Source organism: Scleropages formosus, chromosome 5 (genome assembly GCF_900964775.1).
Source record: "Scleropages formosus chromosome 5, fSclFor1.1, whole genome shotgun sequence".
Taxonomy (NCBI): Eukaryota; Metazoa; Chordata; class Actinopteri; order Osteoglossiformes; family Osteoglossidae; genus Scleropages; species Scleropages formosus.
The window spans coordinates 2,345,934-2,370,346 of record NC_041810.1 but is presented as its reverse complement, the minus strand read 5'-3'; the positions used below and the strand labels follow the sequence as shown (position 1 = coordinate 2,370,346).

The 24,413-nt window shown below is 42.5% G+C and overlaps 1 protein-coding gene across 10 annotated transcripts in view; it reads left to right on the top strand.

Annotated features, from left to right (window-relative positions):
- LOC108926675 (CUGBP Elav-like family member 2) overlaps window positions 1-24,413 on the top strand; it is a 140,559-nt gene that overhangs the window by 68,551 nt on the left and 47,595 nt on the right. For all 10 annotated transcript variants that reach the window (XM_029251839.1, XM_029251838.1, XM_029251837.1 and 7 more), the window contains one exon: window positions 19,954-20,150. In XM_029251839.1, coding sequence (XP_029107672.1) covers window positions 19,954-20,150 — 197 coding nt within the window. The remainder of the gene's footprint in view (window positions 1-19,953; window positions 20,151-24,413) is intronic.

Below are 24,413 nucleotides of genomic sequence, written 5' to 3'. Positions count from 1 at the left end.
CACTCATTAAACTGATGATTTTTGAAATGCTGGATTTGCTTAGGAGTCACCCTTAACCAGTGTGATTTGTAACATTTCTGGTTTCACACACTTCCCATGAATTAAGGCTGTTTAATTACTGGAAGAGTTGTGGTCAGGTTTCCAGTTCAGGGTCTGCCCAGGACTAGCACTGTGCAACAGTGTTTGCCCTGTAGCTGTAGGCCATATCTGGTATAATGTGCTGTAATGACCACATCGGACATCCTTGGCTTAGTGTCCCAAAGCATTTCACAGATGGGCTGAAGTGAAGATCTTGATCTGATGTTAAGTGAGCCCTAGTTAATAGGGACATGAGTTTAGATGTGGACATTTTTTGCTCGAAATTGAGGAAACAAAAAGTTCTATATCGACGTGAGATAACAGGACTAGTGCAGTGTTGGCGCAGTGCCATCATTTTTATTTCTTTCCACTTTTTTAAAATTAAATCCCTTGAGAGGCATTTGAGGAGGGGGTTGTGACTGTTTTATTGAAATAGTTGATCTACAGTGGAACTCCCAGGCACTCAAATGCAGTTAGGAGGAGAGGACAGGGACGAGAGACGTCGCTCCACAGTGTGGAAGAGACTTACGAGGAGTCTTTGGCCCGGAGGGTTTCCGCACTCATAATCGTAATCACATTTTCACTGGAAGTGCAATTCTGGCTGTTGTACCCCTGCAGCAGCTGAGTGGGTACCCTGTTAGGGTAGAGGGGGATTTAAGGCAGTCTTTCCATATCTGTTTAGGGGAGAATCGTTGCTGGCAGCACTTTGGCTTTATTGGTAACACAGGACAGAGTAACAGTTTTCTTTTGGTGCTGGTTTTTTCTTTCTAAGATGGGAAAGCAGGAACTGTGTGTGCAATCAAAAAATTTGATGCTATGGTTGTCTGTGTGGAGTCCTTACGAGTGCCCCAGTTGGGTGAGTCTCTTGTTGGCAGCTGGGCCCTTGGGCTTCAGCCCACCCTGCTGCAGACATCTTTGGCTCGCTTGGCTGCACATTAACCCAGCAAACACACTTTGCCTTCTTACTACCACTAGCAGGAGTCAGCTGTCTACGTGACTAGGGTTTGGTATGGCAGCTGTGCTGCTGGGCCCAGGATGGATCCAGTGGTAAGCAGGCAGGTGAGCCACAGGAAGCAACCCTAAACACATAAGTCCTCTTGAGTGCTACTCTGTAGTCCTACCGATCTGGACCTCCTTCAGCTCCACAAGGCAAAACAAACAACTCTGTGTATCAGTGGATGCCGTGATAAGCGTGGCATGTTGAAGTTTCAGTAAAGCATCCATACGTTTTGGTCCACGTCATTTTTCTTTGCCAGCTGCTAGCTTAGCCATTGTTCATACCTGCACTTGTTTCCCTCAGTATTCTCTGCGTGGCCCCTAACCTGCTTGTGCAGCTGTGCCTCACAGGCGTCGATTCAACACCCTCACTGGAGATCAGCAGAGATGAAAATACAGACATCTGGTACCGGTAACGAGTCTGCCTGCCCTTGGTAGAATTGTCAGTTGTTGAGGGCAGTTTGATTGCCCTTATGCTCCGAGAGAATCAACGTCAGCGGGGAAAATTGTAGTTGCTCTTGCTGATGTCTGAGTGCTGTGGGGTTTGTGTCTGCTTTATATACATTTGCATCATTATGCAATATTTTCGGAAGTGATTAGAACATGTTACACAAGCACTTTGGCTGTTGAGGTGCTGTTGGCATGGTGAACGAGAGTCAATACCTTCCATTGTATGGCTCGGAGAACCACGTGTGCATCACTTTCATTTCTTTGTTACCAGTGACTGAAAGTTCCAAAAGCAAGCTGTGAGATGTATTTAGCTGTGTCAATAAAATCCCAATTTTGGCAAAAGCCTCTAGCACTGTAAAAGGATTCCAAGTGGGGGAATTATCAGTATGTATGTGCACACTTTAGGGGAGGGAGGAAGTAAAAGGGGTTTAAGTGTGGATTGTGTGTTGTAGCTGGGGTAATCTTTTGAACTGGTGCAGTAAAACTCGAGTTCCCCAAATGTAGCTCAGTTGTGAAAGAACTGGAGTTGCACTTGAGACCAAACACTATTTAAACTTGAATTTCTTCAGGAGAGAATACCCGTTATGTAAATGGGTAAAAATGTTAAGTTAAATCTGTTTTGTTTAATTGCCTGCTAAGCAACAAAGATTAATAAAGTGCCATGGATAAGGTATGCAAGATCATGTAACAGTAGTCAGCAAAAGGGTTTTTGACATTCTTTGAAAGTGCCCCCCCCCCCCCCCCCCCCCTTTTTTTTTTTTTTTTTTTTTTTTTTGTTTTGTTGCCACTGAGATGCTTAAGGATGTGGGTGGAGCAGTCATTGCAGGGTGATTGGACTGTTGACATCATCCCTGGAGTTCTCTCCGGTGGATGTTGCAGTAGGAACCATTGAGATTCAGCCCCCCCCCACCTCAAAGCCTTAAAGTAGCAGAGCACATTGGAACCTCCAGCGGTTCATAACAGTGATTAGCCCAGAGGGAAGGGATGATAGACCCCAGTCAGTCTGTTGACTATGGTTGGTGTTTCTGTTGTAATGAATTTGTGTTGAAGTGTTTCTGCTATAATTAACCCCAAATATAGTTTGTCTCTGGACCACTACACTACCCATTACCCAGGCTGTACACAGATTATGTATTTAGAAGTCTCTAGCTGTCACTGTTAGTATTCTTTGCCCTGGCCTTATCATCTTGATAGATAGGAACTTCATTGATCCGGTACGAAGTGGCACAAGGCTACAGCAGCACACATGGAATAGCTTAATGAAGAAACTGGAATAAAAAATAGTACAAAAGTTTACCATGAATAGTGCGGAAACTGACTTCAAATTAGAAGAAAAGTAAGAAGTAGTACAGGCATGTTAGTACCACCCCAACAGCAAGAGGACTCATTACAGAGCTTAATGGCTGCTGGCAGGAATGACCTCGGGTAGTGGTCCTTGGAGCAGCAAAACTGGCCCAGTCTGTCTGTGAACATTCTCTTTTTAGCTGGAGTGGTTGTGGTGATTATGATGATGGCGGTTAATAATAGTTTTCATGGCTGTGCAATGGGTGCTCACCCTCACCAGATTTGTCTTTTGGAATAAACATCATGTGTCCGAGTTGCCGTTTTAAAGGTCCAAGCCAGTGCACTAACACTTAGCCAAATGTTTGTGTAAATGGATGTATTAAAATTTCATAAGAATAACTAGAATGTTGTCTGTGAAATGCATTCATGGTGAAAAAGTGAAGGATAATTCTTCTACTTTTTTGTTTTTAACCTCCACATTTTGCCATATGTTAGCTGCAGTCCTATGGGATGGTGCATGTCCCAGAATGGAGGCCGGGCTACTGGTTTGATGGATTCTCGCAGTGCTGTTTCCCCATAAAGGTGTTTCTTAAAAGAGATGCTGTCACACCACCGCCATGAATATTTCACAACCCTCAAGCTGAAGGTCAAAGCTAGACCAAGCAAGGGGGAAATATCGAGAGGCGTGTTATTAAATTTCCTTTCAAATCCATTTCCGCTTGACATTAGCCTGTGAAAATTACACGCTTTTAAAAGTTTTAAAGAGGAGAGAGTAACATTTTGAACCTGGTAATTTAGCAGGAGGGGTTCCATATCTCCTCTGGGTGCAGAGATTGTGGACTCCTCAGCACATGCTGAAAAGACAGAGAGTAAAGCAGTAGCTTCGCTTTGGTGTCTGAAAAATATTCCTTCAGCAAAACATGCTTAACCTTTCCACTGAAGAAGTATTACATCACAAAATAACATAGATGGTCTGACTTCATATTTTGCTTAAATCCAGAACTATTTCTGAAAGTTAAAAATTTGAAATTACATTTGATAACTTGATTTTTGCTACAGTTCCATTTACATTTATTCATTTAACTGATGCCTTTTTTCCTCAAATTGACTTTGAGTGTTGAGCTACTTTCACTGAATTACCCATTTATATAGCTGGGTAATTCTTTCTGGAGCAATGCAGGGTAATAACCTTGATCAGGACTACTTCGGTAAGAGGTGGAATTCGAGCATTGTAACACTTCTAGTGTATATCACACTAACTAGAGGTTTTCTTTAGGTCGGGTGATATTTTCCTTTGATTGCAGCACAAAGAAGTGTTCAAATTTTACAGTACTGTTTACAGGGCATGCATGTTTTCTTTGTCTTCTCTTTAATATTCTGGGCTACTTTATGGTTCAGTAAACATTAACTCCTGGGATAAAACTAATCAGGTAACTTTTTTTAGGTTTACCCAGAGTCTGTCGAAGCAAAACAGTCGTCAGTTTTCTTTTATAATGTCACATTCTTTTTGAATTCTCTTTTGCAAGGTGTTCCATTTTGTTCTGTAGGACCCTGAACAAAATGTAATGAGATTGATTACTGGAAAATAAATGGTGCAGCTCTGAAATGGGGGACTTGGAAGAACCATTTTTGTGGTCCTTTGGCACACCAGTGTAGGTCAGTGTATTGGAGCAGTGTTTTTTTGGCTTTGCTTTGTCTGGTGTCTCAGTGCCTGAGAGCAGTCATACAGTGTTAAACCACTTAGATGTGTTTATGACCCAGTGTAGCTGGACCACTGTGGTGTGTCAACAGCCTTGTGTGGTTCTGTGGTGTTGCTCCACTCATGTCAGGCTTGAAAATCTCAGTGGGGAGGGGGTTTCCTATTTCAAATCCTCAATTCCATTCTCTGCTGTTCTGCCAGATGTTTAGGGCAGGGTTTGGTTTGTCCTTTACCACCTCTGAAGCTGCCATTCTCTGGGTTTTATACAACCACTGCCTAGTTAAACTGTTGGTCCAAACCCACACAACTAACCTCCACCTTGGGATCTTGCATCCTACAGGCCAGTTTGACAGAGTCCTGTTTTTAACCTTTGTCAGATAGCCATTTCTGCATGTAAAGTTGGAAAAAAAATCAAAAGCCAGTCCCTAAGGGAGATCCTTTTCTTCTGGGACTTTGAAACTGTAACTCCTAATCCTGATACAGGCCTTGGCATAATGTCCTTGTATGGCTTTCTGCAGTAAATGTCGTCTAGCTTTATAAATGGATAACTTGTACTTATCTGTTTGAATGACAAAGGAATAACAAAGAATCCCGCAGGACCTTCTCACTGGGAGTGCGCTCTGTGGACTGGTCAGACAAGAGCTGTGGCATTGCTTTTCACTCTGCACTACAGCTCACTAGGTCTTGCAGGTTACTTCCTGCTCCTTACGGTCAGCCAGGTACCCCTGTCTGATTGTAGCTCAGTTATTTATTTATTTTTAATCCATAACCCATGAAGGGTCCATTGAAGCAAATGTGCTCAGCACATGCAACTTGGTGGTTAGCTGTGCATCGACAGCTTGGATGTGAAGAGAGGGGAGGCACAGCAGAGCCCTCCACTGGGAGCAGGTACAAGGGGAGATGGGGCTTCTGAAGTGTCGGGGTAGCACGCTGGCAAGTGGCCGCAGATGAAAGGGAATAATAATCTCCATTAGCGTGCACAGGGAGTTTTCTAAGCTTTTGTATTTTTCCGCTTGTTTAATCGCCGGCTGTCATTGGCCTTGTTGTCCCAGTAACCTGGTAATGAAGCTCTGAGATGCAGCCCTTGCAAGGCTTGAAGAACTGGCTCACTTTCTCAGAATGGGATTGTGTGTGTGTTCATCTGTGTGTTTCTTCAAATTTTCTTAAAACCACCGCATAACACTTTAAACAGAACAGAGAATTGCAGAGCAGATGTGCTTCATCTCCTGTCATAAAGGAATGGTCTAATACAGTATTATTAAAATCCTGTGGTACGAGTTTATTGTATCAGATCTAGAGCTGCTACAAAAATAGAACTGCACAGCACTAATAGATGGGAATGTCTTCAGGGCATTTTGCTGCAAAGCATTGTGGGTGATCATTTTCACATACCACCCCAGATTCTCTCATCTAATGTCTTTGTGTCCTGTGCTGCTTATCTATCTCTTGTATTTTCTTAGTTCTGTTTGCAGTGCCTCCTTGGCATGTTATATTGTCCTTCATTGAACTGCAACCTTGAACCCTGCAGGCCAGCCAAAGCCCAGTCAGCAAGCAAAGGAAATATTGATTATCTGAAGCGGAGGCTTCAAAGTGAAGGCCCTTTTATGCATCTCATGTGCTTTCTATGGACAAGACAAGGGTGAGGCCCCTTTGACTGTGACAGGAGCAGGGGGTCCATGGCTGCCCTTTGGCTGGGCCCACTGATCTTCGGTGCTGCCGTGTCAGAGGACCGCACTTCTACATCTATCTGCGTCTCCGCCATATGGGTGCACGTAGGATGGAGGTATCGGGCGAATCGGTTGTGCCAGAGAGGAATGTTGTCTGGTTCATCTGACATGGCTGCATCTCCTTGGGATCTGCTCCAAATGCTGACTGCATTAGGGTTAGCTTTGAAAATGGTCAATGTTTTTGGTGTCCTTTTCAGTGGAGATGCTGCTTCATTTAATAATTAAGATTGGACAGGGACAGCTGATAGCATAGTGGTTAGAACTGCTGCTTTTGGATGCAAAGGTTGCGGGTTCAATTTCCACCTCCATCTGTAGTACCCTTGATCAAGGTACTTACCCTAAAATTACTCCAGTAAGATTACTCAGCTGTATAAATGGCTAAAAATACTTAGCTTAACATTGTAAGTTGCTTTGTAGAAAAACGTCAGCTAAATGAATGAATGTAAGATGATCCCGGGAATGAATGTGTGCTGTGGCGAAAGGGTTTACAGAGTAAATTGTGAGTGTACATGTTCTTTATCTGCCTGCCCTTTTTTTTTTTTTTTTTTTTTCCTTCCCCCAAACTAGGGTACATGTTATAGATGGAGACCTAAGAACATATACACCCTTATGTTATCCTTTGAAGAATAGAGGTGACAAAATGTGAGAAAGCAGAAAGAGGAGGTGGCAGCAGGTGATGCGGTAGTTATCTTTGTAACCTTTCACTTCAAGGTTTTAAGTTTCAACCCCATCTTTTGCTGTAGTACACTTGATCAAGGTGTTTACTCCAGACTGTTCCTGTGAAAACATCCAAGCTGTATAAATGGGTAAATCTGTAAGTACCTTAACATTGTAAGTTGCTTTGAAAAAGAGCATCATGAATAAATAATAATGCAGTCTGTGCACAGAAAACAAGCCCACTGCCCCTGGACTGACCTTATTGTTGGGTAAAAACTGAAATCTCTGCTTTCTTCAAGCCGTCAAACCTATCAGCAGCATGCTGAATTGAATGACCATCAAATCTCTTCTGGTTGGTAAAATATACATAAATTTTCTCTTGGCACTGAACAAGGCAAACACAGTACGTGGCCAAGATTCAGATTTCAAGGTCTATAAACATGGCTACCTCAAATCTTGCCTGTCTTTGCTGGCCGGTCTCTCTCTCATCTTGTTTGTGTGATTAGACAGATTTGTGCTGAGCACCTGTAGTCTTTTAAAAGGAATTATTTTGTGTGGTTGTACCGGATTTGATCTGACCTGATTACTGGTTGAAGCCCTGTTACTATGTGAAAGTTTAATAATATCTCTGGTGGGGAGGGATTGTTTCAACTTCATTAATCAGCCCTGCTTTTACATCTCCCCCCAGCATGTTGGAACTGTCTGCCAATATTGTATTTTACATTATCTCTGTAAATGAATAGACTCCCACGTAACAGCTTGATCACAATCCATACTGCCTTACAGGTGTCTAACCTTGAGTTGAATACTCAGCAGGAGAGTTTATAGGGCATTAATTAGAGCGCTGCTTGGCTAATTATTTCTAAATCGACCCATACAGGCTAGGAAGAAATACACTAATTCCCATCACTAAGTTCTGTTTTTTTGTTTGTTTTCCCCCTTCTATTTGTTTTTCAGGCTGTCTTTACTGGTATAATGAAGTAAGATTTAAGGATGTTTGCCTTTCTGAAGAGGGGAGAAACATGCATGCATTTACAGGCATAAAATTAAACGTCTAGATTTTGTATAGCCACATACTCGTACAGGGATATATTCCATGGAGCTGACCAGCTACAAAATATACGTTTACACTCACAGGGTATCTCTGAGATATAAGTTAATAAAGTTAATGAAAGTACACATGTGTACAGTGAAGATATCGGCAGGTTGTGTTCTAGTTAGAGCTGCTGCCTTGCACTCAAAGGGCGAAGGTTTGAGTCTAATCACCTGTTGTACATTTGTGTAAGGCACTTACTCTGAACTGGTATAATGAAAATTGCCTAGCTGCATGAATGGCTAAATTTATTGTAAGTATTCAAACATTGCAACTCACTTTTCGGGGGATGTAAGCTAAATAGCCATGCTGACAGAAACAATGAGCTGACATTTCTATTTAGTGGTGTTCTTTTGCAGAAATAGATTGAAATCCCCGAGCCTGCGTGTTCTAGGTAGGGATGTCATACATTTTACCATACGGTAAATTTTCAGTGTCTAAGACATCTTTAAATCCAGTTTTTAGGACTTGGTGAATAGCACAGCAGGCAGAGGTTCTATGGGACTGAAGTACACCCTTACTTACTGCCTTCAAAGCCTGTTTGTCTATGGCAGTTATCATATATGCCTATGGTAATTTGTTGACATACAGATTAAAGGAAGTGTAAGTAAGGGTTTAACTGATGCAGCTTCTTGACTTGTAAATAAAGGAAGATATGTTTTTCCTCCAGCATGAGATGTACGGCATAGCTTAGGCATCCTGTGGACACCAGAGCATTAAACAGTCATAAGGGGCAGGACTTGGTCAAAGTGGGACCCATCCTGCTGAAGGAAACCACTCTCACCTTGCAGCCTCCAGAATTAGAGTTATTGAATGGCTAGAGCATTGCTGTGATTTAAATCACCACAGAAAATGTTCTGTAGCCAAACTGTTGATAATGAATAACACTAAATTCAGTTGTTTTGTTGTGTGGTAAACTGAGCTCTGTAGTTTGGGTGGAACCTTTTACTTCTCAGGAAAGATTTTTCTGTCTTTGCAAAAGCTCACTATGTCAGTTTCAAACTTCACAAGTTTTATTGACTTGTCATTCCCCATCTTGGAATAATTTGCAGAAGTTGCACGTGCCAGTGATGCATTTTTGTCCGTACGTGAGCATTTTGTGTTCCCTAAAGTCTGATGACTTGTGTGCCTAAGAAACAGCTGAATTGTTAAACAAGCGGGTTTGGACTCTGTGATTATGTTTGAATGAGTTGTAAGAAGCTACTGAGATTTGTGGTCAGGTGGATTATATTTAAATGTGTCATTTAGGGACTGATAATATCCCGCGAGTCCTCCATGTAAAGATAATGAGATGTAATGCAAATGAGTGTATATTTAGACAACAGCTGGATTCTGGCTTGCCGGGTTTTAAGTCCCACTAGAGGCCCCAAGAAGCTACGGGTGATCTGACAAAATCTTCTGTAAGTAGTTATTAAATGTATGCAACAGGCTGCTGACATTTAGTGGACTTGGTCTAGAATGTGACCTTTAAAAAACACTGCATGATATTACATTATGAGTTTGTTTGGTTGTTGCTCTCATTCAAAGCAACCTTTAAAACATTATCTTGTACATGTTCAGCCTGAGAGTTTATTCAACTGGTCATGCTAGTTGTACCGTGCTGCTTGAAAGTATGTGTCCCCTACTTTTACCACTAAATTTTTTTTTATCACAACCAGTCTTTCTCATCTGACACAATAGGTGTGCAATTACCAATTCCATATGTTGCTTTTGAAGAAATAATCTGTGTAGCAGAAAAACTGAAGTAGATACAGAAAATAAGTGAACCCCAAGTTGCATTGGTTAAAGTTGGTAAGTAGAATCAGGTGTGAATCATTTATTAATTTTACATTTTCATTTATTCACTTAGCAGACGCTTTTCTCCAAAGTGACTTACAATGCATACTATGTAGTGTTACTAGCCCACACCCCTTTATTCACCTAGGTGACTTAGACTGCTTTTACGTTTATTTTCAGACTTAGCTTTTGTAAGCTTATTTTAAGTTTAAAGAGTAATGACTAGATTAAGAGTACAAGAGTAATGGTCTTCTCTGTAGGGTTCACATACTTTCAAGAAGCACTGTTTATAGCCCTGAATGTTTGTTCAAGCTGTGTGAGTGGAGAACAGGCACACGAAAGAAAACTGCCAACAGAGTGCATACTTACGAGGCCACTATGTCATCACATAAATAGCAGAAAGGCCCATGTTTTTGCACCATGGTCATTATGAGATATGAGGACAATATGTTGCTGTGTTTGATTGCAGTGAAGTGATATGGTCCTATATGACCGCCAGGGTACAATCTGGAGGAACAGATGGGCTGATAGACTCTGGGAGGCAAGTCTTCTCTGGGTTGCTTTCTATTGTTTGGCTGATTGATTATAATTGAACTTGTCCTCCATTCAGACTGTCTTTCATCCCAGTGTTGTAGTGCTGTGTATTCACACAGCAGGACATTCACAGTTGTATGTCCTAAGAACATGTTTGTTTATTAGTTTTCTATTTTGGATTTAGTATAATTAGAGATACAGCTGAAGAGGTACATGTACTGACTCAGCAAGAAATGCAGCAGCAGTGTTACACACATCCTTAAAACGCATGCAATAGCAACGAAAACAGTGAAGAGCCACCATCTTTTGTTAAAGAAATTTAACAGTTTGCCTAATGTTATGAAAATGTTTTAAGCTAAATTCATCTGCATTTTGTGCTTGAGGCAGTTCGATTAAGTTCCTGCCTTGAGAAATATAATGGAGCCATAAACTTAAAGGTTTTGATTACAAACCTAAGTCCTTCAATGCTGTACTGATCTTCTACCTGGATACATAATATTACTGATTAGTTGGGTCTTTAAACCCAAAGAAACTTCCAGAGAAGGAAAGAAGTAACTCAAACTATTTTGGAAACAGCTGCTGGGTCTATCTTGGCCAGGCGTACCCCCCAATACACACACACACATACCATGAGCCTAAAGCGCCATGTAACACCATTGCTGCCCCACAAATGGCTTTTCTATTACATTATACTGCCAGCATATGGCTCTTTATCTGTGGGATGGGTAGCAGATTGTTGTGAGCCCTGCAGGTCAGGGAGCTGGATGATGGGATGAAACTATGCTCCTCTGGGCCTTGGTGGGACTCTGACACATCTGGGCTTGACTGTGGGTCAGACCTGGTGAATTGGCATAAACTTTTTATCCATCGCCAACGTGTTTATTCTTCCATCAATAGCGTAAAGCATTACAAAGGGATGTTCGTTTTAGGTGTGTACAAATGAAGAACATGTGCAGCTTTGTTTGTGTGAACCTCAACCTGGTGCAGGGTATGCTCTTCCAACTACACTGTATGACACCATTTTTCCAGCCCATAAAGTGCCATTAAAACACACTTCTGCCTTAAATGCATCAATGGTTATATGAGGGTTATTACCCCCCCAGGCTTCATTAGAGGGACAGTAATCCACCACGTCGGATGAGCTAATTTTTTATCTGCAGGGGCGTGTCTGTCTGTCTGTGGTGAAGCAGATTTATTGCATTTGGCTTGAGTGCAGACAGCATTGTGTTCCTATCCTCACCCCTCGTTCCCATCACATCATATTCAGTGTGTTTTCCCTCTTCATACTGACGGCATGCACAAGGAATTGAGCCTCCAAGCACAAATAACAGGGCCTTTAAAAGATACCCAGTACAACCCTTATTTCTTCTGTGAAATTGCAGATATGAATCATCTCAGGCAGGTACCTAATGGGCATGAACAGGTTTATGGGGAACTTTGTTTTCCATGCTTTTCTCTCTGTAGAATGGAGTACCATAGAAGCCGTTTAATTTCCCTCTAACTGGTTAATCTTTGTAGGTTTGGCAGAGTTTGTCCCAGAGTGACTAAAACACAAGTGCAAATTATGCAACAAAACTTCAGGGAGTAGAAATGTAATTTCTCAGTTGTTGGTGGATTGAGGCAGGAACAGTGGAATGGAGTTCTCATCCATCTTTTTTCCTTTGGTCTCTTTGTCATCAATTGGCCATTGGGAGGGAGGATGCCATTATCCCCTTTCTATGAGCTTTGCTGAAATAAAAAAAAAAAAAAAAAAAAATAGTGGCGCAACCTCTCCCAAGAGGAGGCTGCTGTTGGTGTTATCAGTATTGGAAGTTTTTGCAGCTCAGTGAGTTTGAATGTGTGTTCTGCTCTGCATCTGTTGTGTGACTACTGTGCATTTTCTCACATTTTCATTGCAGTGCTGAGGATCGCATATATGAGTTCATATCTAATTGAAGATGAACACAGTTGTGGTCAGGCTAGCCAAAGAACAGATTAAGTTACAACTGTGTTTGTAAGTTGAGGACCCAGCATATGATATTTGTGTAAAACTTGTTAAGGTAACCATAGGTTATCCTCTGGTGTGGCATGAGTTTGTCGTGCGCACACACACACACACACACACACTGGCTGAAACCACTTGTCCCGCATGGGGTTGTGGCAAACTGGAGCCCAACACGGTGCAAAGGGGGAGGGGAAATGCCCAGGATGGGATGCCAGTCCGTTGCAAGGCACCCCAAGCAGGGCTTGAACCCCAGACCCGCTAGAGAGTAGGAACAGGCAAAACCCACCGTGTTCCCCACGCGGTATTTTTTTTTTTTTTTCTTTTCTTTATACCTCTTAACAGTATATTGTTTCTGTTATTTGGCATTTTAGATTAGCAGCTATGTGTTTCTGGGAGATATAAAGCTGGATATTAGCCATCTGTATAATTGGGTAGATGCTAAAACTATAAATAAGACATTTTTACTTGAATTCAACAGTGGAGACTAGGCTGGGTTTTCAACTTGCTGTTTTCTTCCCCCAAACATCCATTTTCTTTAAACAGTTGTTCCTTCTGCTGTGTAACCCACATGCCAGCCCCTGAAAACATATTGGGTTTTGCCTGTTTCCCAAAACTATCCCCCCTGACCTGGTTCACTGGGCTTCCATGAACAGTGTCATCCTGTTAAATGGGTTTTGGCAGAACACAAATCTCTGTTCCACAAAGCAATCAAAGGGAGGTTGTCGACACATGGGCTCCAATTGCCATGTGGAATGAGTAACTGCAGCCTAATGATTCTGTACACAGCTCATTTAAAAGCAAACAAGGAGACATATCCATGAGCCCAGGTAAGGTGAACACAGAGGGGTGGGGGATAGAGCAGTCAAGGAAAAGCAGGCATAAGACATGCCTGTCTGTCTCTAGGTATGGGCTGGTCCTTTCCAGCTGTAAAGACTTGACTTTGCTAACATGTCACCGGTTTTAAATCTGCTGAGCCATCTGGCAGTCAGGGTGGTTGGCTGGGTCTGTGTGATCTGATGTGTGTGTTAACCACATGACGTAACAGCTGGGAGGCTGCCAAAGTTTAATACAGAATGGGGATTGTAGAAGAAGGTCCAAACTAGGGTGGGGAAGATCTGGAGACTAGAACATCCATCCTGGCAGGAAAGCATGCAGATGAGTTGACATTGAAGAACGAAGTGGTGTTTGAATACACTCGCCAACATGAGTGCTCCATGTAATGACATTAGTTTAAAGGAACTTGCAGTTCAGTGCTTGTCCCCCTTTCGTTCAGTTTACTCCCCAGGGGTCTGCTCCTTGTGAATAGTTCCGTGGGCATGTTTGTGGGAATTTTGAAGCTGATGGCTGAAGCTGGTGGATAGCAGCTACTTGGGTTGTGTGTCTGGTGGTGGTTTCCATGCTAATGCAGCAGTCAAAGATGATCCCCATGTCACTCAGCCTGGGCTCTGATTTTCTGCGGAAGCGACATTCTCCTCGTTAGCACCACATTCACAAGCTGTCCGCTCTGTTGCCGTTGTTCCCATGGAAACCAGACTGATGTGTGGGGGATTATGTAATCGCTTTAGTGTTATTGGGATCTGGACTGCCTTGTCATCTGTGGCAGCTCAGGGTGCTCTAAATCCACTCAGTTAATGGTGATGCCGTGGCGTATGGAGCAAACATGCTAGTCTTGGTATTGCTGACATAAATGACCGCTTGCCCAGAGCTCCGCAAAGGCAGTCACAAGTAGAGTGCAGCTTTAACACTGAAGCACTTAAATGCTTTCATTGCAAGCCCTGTGTTTTTCTGACAGTCATGCCACTCTGAGAGTTACAGTAAATTGTGTTATTATGCTCTAGAATATTCTGCTAATGTATTGTAATAGTGCTGTCATCTGGCACATTGCATTTATTTGCTACTGTGACTTCGGTTCATCAGTCACTTAATCTGCCAGTCAGTCAGTTTCTTTTTGATACAGCACCCATATGAAAAGCAGTGAAACATACGGACCAGTATCTGGCCAAAAGTGCAATATTACAAAGACACGATTAAAATCCAACTGGTTGTCAACTTTACTGGGAGGGGTGTGGTTTACTGAGGGAATGAAACTATCCTGTTCATCATGAAACTCTTCTTTTTCTGTTCATTGGTCATTTTGAGGGCTGATGGAGAAAGCTGTGCCTCGAGAGGACCAAGAGAGCTCATGCTTTGGGGAAGTGCCCAGATCATCAGTAGCAGCTGTTAGTGCTGCTATGGCTACTGTGTATCTGACTGACAGATATTTGTTTACACCATGCTGACAACTTATTGAGACTAACTCAATACCTTAAGCAAATTGGTCATGGGTAGGTCATTGTTTCACCTGTGGTGTAAATGTGAGGCAAGTTGGCTCTTCTGCTTCCTGTCTGCAGAGTTCTTGAGGCATAGCACAACTTGGTCTTGTTCTAACAGCCTTCATAAATGTGGATGCCAGAGAAAGAGGTTTGTTTTTATTTCACTTTGTAAGAAAGATGACACAGAATCATCCTTTCACAGCTGGTGATCCCAAGTGCCCATTAACCTTTCTGTGGGTGTAAACTAATTTGGTCTGTTCCATGTGGGTGGGTTTTATGCACTTGCAGTGGTACCTTCCTGTCCTGCTCTAGGAATTTGTTTACATCCACACACATGCTGCTGTGGTACATTTTCATCTCTTCTCATTCACCTTTGTGCCTTGCTTAGTCCCTTTTGTTGGTAGTTTTGGTTCTTGAGAAGATATGTAGGCCCTGGACATACACTATGTTTGTACTGTACAAGTTCTGTGAAGCCCTGCAAAAATGAATGTAAAGCTGCTGTCAAGTAAGAATTAGTTTGATACACACCCTGTTAGAGCTTTTCTTTATGGCTATTCCTCTGCTTGACTGAGAAATAAGACTAAATCAATGGTCACAGCAGGGTCCTTCGGAAGTGATGCATTTGGCCGCTGTCCAGTGGGTGTTGGACACGACACGCAGGTTCAAATGCTTGAGGCACGGATCAGCTGAACGAAGGGCTTCTGAGAGGTTCAACGGGGTTAAAGCACTCTTTCCCTATAGTCTAGCGTTTTAGATGGTTTTCCAAATAGGACCTTTATTGCAATATGCAGACACAAACGGACTCACAGGCATGCATGCATCTTCAGCAAGAGTTTGATGTGCATTTGATTGGATACAATCCCTGTAAATATAGGAGAAAAAACACACTTCTGCAAGTGTGACTTAGTTTTCTAAAACCAAGGAATGTGAGTGCCACAATTAATTTTTATTTAGGGAAGAATTAATTTAGGTATGTTAAGCAGAGTATTGCCATTAGAATAGTTCAAATGTTGCTGAAGTGTCTTTTTAACATTTTCATTGAAATGATATGGCTTCGTACTAGGCTACATCTGCTTTAGTACCTCATGCAGTCAGCACTTATTCCCTCTGCGTCATGACATGCGACTTGCAGAGTTCGCATAGATGAACATGGTGTTTGGAGGGCGGAAGTTTTCAGAATGATGCAAGCTAGGATTTTTCTGAAGCTGGCTTTGTGTTTCATGAATCCTCTGGCAGAGTATTGTGACTGAAACAGGTTGGCCCCAGACATATTTTAGTGACCATCGGTAGAGCTGTTGCAAATTTTATGGCCAAGTTCGCAGGAGTCTGGCCTAGCCAGGCTAGCACTCATCCTGGTGGTATCTGCCATCACACCAGTGGTTTCAAGAATATCATCGCCACCCCATGACCGTCCGTGCTTTATTATCAGGCATCGGAGGTTGTTTGAGGAAGTCATCCGACAGAGGTGACACTCTCCTCATTAGCACTTGCCCATATTCTCCTCGTTAGCAAGGGTTGGGGGATTGACATGTCAGCGCAGCTTCATTAACGGCATGACATTTATCTGATTTTCCCACATCGTTCCTTGGTGTGTCTCCATGGTTACATTCCAGATGAATCTAATGGAATGATCTGCGCTAGCTCGGGCCTTGCCATCACTAAGGCTGATGTGAGGTAACGAGCCTGTTGAGTTTGGCGTCCCCTTGCTCTTCACCAAAAACTTGTGAAACACTTACCTTTCTGGTTATTATAATGACTACAGTGGGCTCCTGAATTGCATTGTCTTTGTGCTGATATATACATAATAGCAGTGCTGCTGAAATAAAGATGGTTTTGAAAGTCAAGAAATGCTTTCGAAGAAGTCTCCTCAGTGCACACTCTTTGTTGAAAAATCTTTCGGAAACATGCATTTGGAGCTCACCCATTTGAAAATGTGGTGCGCAGTTACTAAAGCACTTTTTACTAAATGCCTTTCTCCCTCCTATTACCCATAAATTAGTTATTAGTAATACAGGGAACATTTTTATGTCGGTAGTAGATCCATGGAAACTTTCAGTGGGTAAATAGTATGCCAGAAGTTTTTTATTTATTTTTTATTAAATATATACATGGTTTATATACTTAAGTAATGGGATGAATTTATTTAATATAACATCTTTATTTTAAGCATTATATTTGGTTTGGCTCAAATGCTTTTACCCCCCATTTAAAAGAGATTTTAAAAAGGCCACGTGCCATTAATGAAATGAGGATGTCACTGTGGTTACTGCTGTGGGTCACTTTGTGAGAAATCTTTTAGTCTAGAACAGCAGAGAAATTACTTCATTGCAAACTGTGTTTCCTTGCCATGGTGCTGGCTTGTTTTGTTGCAAATGAGATTAATTAGGATCATGAAGCGTTGCCGATTATGGTTATTAAGCAGTCACCTGTCAGTGCTGCCCTAAAATAAGCGCATTTGAAGGGCGAGGCGGGAGAGGGAAGCGTCCCCTGCTGGCACAGCTGTGGGCAGGCTGTTAACTCTGGCCCATTTTCTTCCTGCTGGCACATGGAAATTGCCTTTTGTTTCAACCCACCAAGATGAGAAGTCTGAAGGAATTATGGAGAAAATTTTTTTCCTTAAGCATGCAACGTTTCGATTGCAAATTAGTCTTACAGTTGTTCCAATGGAAACCCAGTGTTACAAATTTTAAAAATATTTTTAAACATTTTTTGCTGGTTAAAAAGTATTGTAGTATATGCCTCATATTCTACTACTGAACAAAAAATAAAGAATATTGCACATCCATAAATCAATGTACGCAGTGGGCACTTTATTAGGTGCACTGAGCTAGTGTCGGGAGGACCTGCTTTTGCCTCCAGAACTTGCATGATTTCAGTCGCCAGGTGCCGGACACATTCCACGGTCTTCCTAGCCCGCACTGGCTTGACAGCTTCACGTATTTTTTGTTGAATTTTTGGCAGCAAATTCATTTTACTTGCATTGCTTGCATCATTTTCTTCTTCTTAGCAAGAAACAGTGAAACCCAGTGTGGTCTTCTGCTGCTGTAGCCTATCTGCTTCAGGGTTTGACAAGTTGTGTATTAAGAGTTGCTTTTCTTCACACCACTGTTGTACTGAGCTGTTATATTTGTACTTGTGGCCTTTCTGTTAGCTTTAATAAGCCTTGCCACTTTTCTGTGACCTGCCATTAACAAGGTGTTTCCACCCAGAGAAGAGGCACTGAATGTTTTTATTTATAGCACCGTCCCTTTGTAAGCTCTTGTATTGTGCAAAAACCTCAGGAGGGTGGCCTTACTGAGATGGTGGAACCAGTGCAGCTGGCACTAACGAACATGCCACATTTAAAGTCCATTAGATCACGTCTTGTCCATTGTAATGCTCATTCAAATAGCAACAAGTCTCTTAGTTCTGCCTGCATGCTTTACATTCTGAGTCATAGCCATGTCACTTAGTAACTGTGAGGGGAGAGCTGTATGTGTAAATGTCCAGGTGTACCTTTCAAAGTGACCACTGAATGCAAGTACTGCTGGGGCATTGCTTAATTGTCTTGTCTTGAGTCTGTGTATCCAGGGATTGCGTGACTGTGTGGAGTAATTATGGATGCCCGCTGTGAAATTAGAAAATATATCCTGAAAAGTGTAATACACACTTCAGAGAGATGAAAGATGTTCACTTTTTTTGATTCTGAAACCTCTTTCGGAAGGACTTGACTGCTATGTGATGGGTCACCCAGGTATAAAGACATAGTTTCTCTGTCTGCCAGCCAGCTCCATTGTTCTCCTTTTAGCACACGCATACATAACTCCCCCCCAAACAAGTAAGATGTATGGAATAAAGGGTAATAAGAGTAACTAACTGCAGCTATTGGTTAGGATAGAAATCTCAATGGAAACACACATCTGAATTGCTATGCACGATGCATGCCATGTCTCCCCCCCCTTTTTTTCTATTTGAAAAAGGCTGCTGGATTGCTCCATTTATCACAACTGCTTTCCTGGACATTTCATGTTTTTCTTTTTTTTTTTTTTTTTTTTTTTAAAAAGTCAATTCATTCAGTGCTGTATTAATCATTATTACAGTTATTTGCCTATTTATATGATTGTCACAGAATGATTTGTGTTGACGCTTTCATTTCTTATTGCTGTTGCTTCATCAGAATCCAGCAGGATTCCTTATTTTTAACTGCTGACCACTATTAAATCACAAATTTTCACAGATCACTCTTACAAGACAGTTGTTCCTGCAGATTCTACTGTTAACTTTCGTTTCTCTGGTCAAGTCAATTAGCATCATTCAACATGTTTTTGCTGGCTGATGTTTAGTTCTTAAATTACCATTTCTAGCAGGTACATTGTGGTTCAGAGATGCTGCCTTCTATTTAAATAATATTTTTCACAAACAAACTAATAAGGAAATGTTTAAAATGCTTACCTGCAACTTTTATCAATGAGTTTTCTTAAGCAATAATTGTCAAGGAATAGTTGTTTAAGTGCTTTGGCATGCAGTTTTGGCTGCATTTTTACATTTTGGAATAATATTCTTATTTTTCTTATTAATTTCAAACTCACAGATTGTATGTTGAAATATGACCTCTAGTTGGCACATTATAATTGCAATGACTATTATAATTTTAGTTAGGATTTTTGTTGTGTGTAATGTGCAATAACTGTACTCTGAGTTTTAGTCTGACAAACTAAATGCAGAATTCTGTACATACTGTACAGGTGTTCATTGTGTATATTTTTTGAGGTCTGTATATTTGTAATTTATGCCAAACAACTGCGGAGAACGCGCCAAAGATTTTCACCACCTGTACACTTGTGCATATGGTGAAGTGACAAAGTGGTTTGATTTTGAAAATTCAGCACAATAGAAACCCAGAATCATAATCCGTTTCAGATCCAATCTCTTTTATGGGTGGGCCTTGATTACTGGATGTGTTGGTTAACTATAGATAATTGATATATGCCAGCTTCTTTGGCAAAATGCAGAGAACATTCCTTTAATGTTCTGATGAGGTTTGCTCTTTGCAGGATCTGTTCCATTGTCTGTGACTCTCCTGTAATCAACATATACATACATGCATTAGATCATATGACATTGCGTGGAGCAGGTCACTGTTGCTCTTGCCTGTCAAACCTAAGCACTACCAGAGCCACGGAAATACCTCTGTAGCTTGAGACTGCTATTATTATTTTCTAAAAATTTTTTTTCTGATGCTAAATACATGATGCAACATGTATTGGTATATGCAACATGCTGCTATACCAGGGCTCACTCTTGCCATCTCTGTTTCACCTGTTATTGTGAGTGATAGATTAAGTGCACACATCTAAACCGTGATCCCTTCTCTGTCCCAACAGTAACGGCACTGGCAGCAAAATGAATGGGGCGCTGGAGCACTCAGACCAGCCTGACCCCGATGCCATCAAGATGTTCGTGGGCCAGATTCCACGTTCCTGGTCTGAGAAGGAGCTGAAGGAGCTTTTTGAGCCCTACGGGGCTGTGTACCAGATCAACATACTCCGTGACCGGAGCCAGAATCCACCACAGAGCAAAGGTAACACGCTGACCAGACTTCACCAGGCCAGGTCCTCACCCTTACTCACAGGGTATGGTCATGATTTAAACACCTACACCTCTGGTTTTCTCCTCTACACAGAATTTTTCTCTTTTTTTCCTTCAAGTCTAAATAACCACAAGTCGAGTCATTTCCCCAGTCTAGGAAACACATTGTTTCGAACGTTGTGTCAGCGTACAAGATTCGATATAGTTCAACAGACAGACAAAATGTCAGTCAGCAGATCACAGTGGCCTGTCTGTGGAACTTGTATACATACCTTCTCCTTTTTTCATGGCTCTCAGCCCTGCTCATAGCTCGGTCCTGTCTTTATAGGTGCAGCTTAACTCCCTCCTTCTTGCCCTTCAAGACATCCTGTATCTTAAAAAATTCCTGGAATAGCTGTACCATGGTACCAGTACCAACCTTCCTTTTAAAACATACCTGGCATGTCCCTGGTATATCCGGTGAATATATACTGGAGTACAGTAGACTCTGCAAATGAGCTTTAAGATTTGTTCCTGGGTTCTGGGGGGGGAAGAGCAGACAGGGAAGACTTTACCACATATACATTTACATTTTTTTATTTAGCTAATGCCTTTTTCCAAAGCATCTTAAAATGTTAATCTACTTACTGTTATTTACTCATTTATACAGTTCGCTAATTTTAGTGAGGCAATTTATGGTAAGTACCTTGCTCAAAAGGATACTACAGCCAAAGGTGAGATTTGAACCTGCAACCTTTGGGTCCAAACCACTACTTTAACCACTATGCTACCAGCTAGTTAGTGTCAAGGTAGCTTGTGCATCTGGAACAGCCTGGGGAGAGGAACATTTGAATCATTTTTTGCTTTTAATTCTCTTCCTTTCTTTGTTTTACTACTTGACAGTTTTTTGTAGGAATAAGTTAAGGACTCTCGCTTTTATTTTGTCGCATATTCTACAGTGTCTGACTGCCTGTCTCTAGCTAAACCTGTTTGTGAGCAGACTGGTATCAGCGCAGGACTGTTTTCCAGTGATGTATATCTATGGTTATGATGAGGAGCAAGAGGAGGATGATTTCTGCTTGGCGCTGCTGTTGAAAACGTATGTGTCATGTTCTTAGTTTCCAGGAAGTCCTATACCCACTTCCTCCCACTCTTGCCATCCAGACACACTTTACTGGCTCTCTGAGAACATCCGTAGACACATACAGGTCAAAGAATCTCATGCTTATCAGTGCAGCCTGAAGGCTTATGGCATTTCTCTCATATACATCCTCTTATGGTGCTGCCAGCACACTGTACTAATGGGCAGTGAGGTAGTAAAGCAAGGCCACCACCTGGGGTCTTGAGTCTGGCTTTCTCCTCAAACATTTTTCCAGTGCTATGTCAAGAATTTGAGTGCAGTTTTCATTTTAGTGGGATATGCTAATTAGTTAGGAGCAGGTGGCTGTAGTTTTTGGTAATGTTCGTGTAAAGTCACGGCAACTGTAACATGCGAGCACCATTTGTGTGAGAATCCATTTGGATCCAAGATGGCGGTGCGACACTAGCATTTTTGTTTCTTAGCCTGACTTTCTTTACTTTTATGGCACATGGACATCGGCGCAACCGGTGTTTGTGTCTATCATCGCCAGACACTGCTCCAGTACAGAAATAAATTAATAACCAACCTGCATGATAATGTACTGGAAAAGCTACATGATCTCTGCTTGCTGCGGGGACCAGGCCCCCAGTCCTTAGTGTTGCCTGATGCCAGAGAGGGGACATCGTAGGCGATGTGCGAGGAAGCAGAAGCGCAGCAACAGGGCGGGGATCTGTGCTAGGCTAAATACAAACCTTCGCTGTCCGGTTCTCTCGTCCATTCTACTCTCCAATGTCTGCTTCCTGGACTACAAGTCAGACTACATCCAACTCCAGCAGGCTGCGTGGCGTGAGTTTGAGCCTGTGACAGTGATGCCTCCCTTCCAGATGTGCTGAACAACTCCTACGCTCAGTGTGAGGCGTACAATGACGTGGCGGTGAGGAAGACTATCCCTCCTCCCAACAACCAGGTGCTGTGTCTTATCTCCGCCAATGTGAGGAAAACTCTACGCAGAGTCAACCCATGGAAAGCTGCTGGGCCAGATAACATTCCTGGCAGATTGCTCCAAAGATGTGCAGACTAGCTGGCAGATGTTCTCACTAACATCTTCAACATCTCCCTGAGTAGCGCCATCATTCCAACATGCTTCAAGGCCACAACCATCGTCCCCATGCTAAAGAAGTCTTCAGTGTCCTGCCTCAACGACTACCGTCCTGTCGCGATCACACCCATCATCTTGAAGTGCTTCGAGAGGCTTGTCATGAGGCACCATCCCCACCACCCTCCATCTGGCCCTCATACATGTGGACAAAAAGGACACACATTCGAATGCTGTTCATAGACTTCAGCGCAGCGTTCAATACAATCATTCCTCAGCACCTGATCAAAAAGCTGAGCCTACTAGGCCCGAATATCCCTCTCTGCAATTGGATCCTAGACTTCCTGACTGAGAGACCTCAATTAGTCTGGATCAGGAGCAGCATCTCTAACACCATCACACTGAGCACTGGAGCCCCCTAAGGCCGAGTGCTCAGTCCGCTGATGTTCACTCTGTTGCCTCACGACTGTGTAGTAATGCACAGCTCGAATCACATTGTTAAGGTTGTCGATGACACGACCATGGTGGGCCTTATCAGCAAGAATGATGAGTCAGCAAACAGAGGAGGTGCAGCAGCTAACGGATTGGTGCAGAGCCAACAACCTATCCCTGAACGTGGACAAAACAAAAGAGATGGTTGTTGACTTCAGGAGAGCACGGAGCAACCACTCTCCGCTGAACATCGATGGCCCTTCTGTGGAGTTCAGGAGCACCAAATTCCTTGTTCACTTGGCAGAGAACCTCACTTGGTCCCTCAACACCAGCTCCATAGCCTCCCAGCAGCATCTCTACTTTCTGTGAAGGTTGAGAAAGGCCCATCTCCCACCCCACTTCCTCGCCATGTTCTACAGAGGGACTATTGAGAGCATCTCGTGCAGCTGCATCACTGCCTGGTTTGGAAATTGCACCATTTTGGATTGCAAGATCCTGCGGTGGATAGTGAGGACATCTGAGAAGATGATCAGGGTCTCTCTTCCCTCTATCAGACATTTACACTGCACACTGCATCTGCAAAGTCACCAGCATTGCTGATGACCCCACGCACCCCTCACACCAACTCTTCACGCTCCTGCCATCTGGCAAAAGGTACCAAAGCATTCAGGCCCTCATGGCCAAACTGTGTAACAGTTTTTTTTCCCCCAAGCAGTCAGACTCCTCAATACTCAGGGACTGAACTTGAGTACTGGTCGGTGCTGAACTGCCCATCATTGTGCCTTTTGTCCTATTTTAGTAATTGTTGTAATGTCTAGCACTGTTTGCAGAAGTACACTTCATGTAGTTTGTATAGGTAACTCTTGTGTTTAATGTAGCACCATGATCCTAGTGGAAGTTGTTTCGTTTTGCTGTGTGTTGTACCAGCTGTATATGGTTGAAATGACAGTAATGCCTCTCTTGACTTGACTCTTGACTTGACTTGAGCAGGCTTCTCATCCGGCATGTCTTGCCAAATGTGGGAATACTTGTGCACAATCAGGGTTGGCTGCCTGCTTCAAAACATTGCATTCTTTCACCAGCTCCAAAGGACTGTCCTTTCCACATCTGAAAAAGCTGCCTTTCTGTCCTTTCCTGTACTTACTTTGTAAAGATGAGTCACAACTTGTGTATGGTGTAGGATTTTGTTTTCATTCAAGTCTCCTTGTGTAAAATGGAGATCTGAGCCTATGCTTGTGAAACAAGCTGCGCTGATTAAATAATTCAGGAAGCCATTCAGTGCTCATTTAAGAGTGCAATGTAATAGTCACTTGTGAGTAGGGGTTTGATGGTTCCTTAAGTCCATGGTTTTGTGGTGGACTGTTGCCCTGCATAGAGCATATTCTGTGTCACACCCTATCCTTCCTGGATAGGCTGTGGACCACTATGACCCCACACTGGACAAATGGCTGCTAATGAAGAAAAAAGTAATACATTCCTCCATTTATTCATGGTCTAGTCATGTTCTTTAGAAGTACATGGTTGTAAGTATAGTACAATCTGTGGGCAGAGAGGACTTTCATATTATTAGTAAACCAAAATACTCTAAAGCACATTGCCCTTGTAACTGAGCACAGAAAATGGTGCAGTTGGATTGAATGAGCTGCTCCATCCTACTGATAAATGTT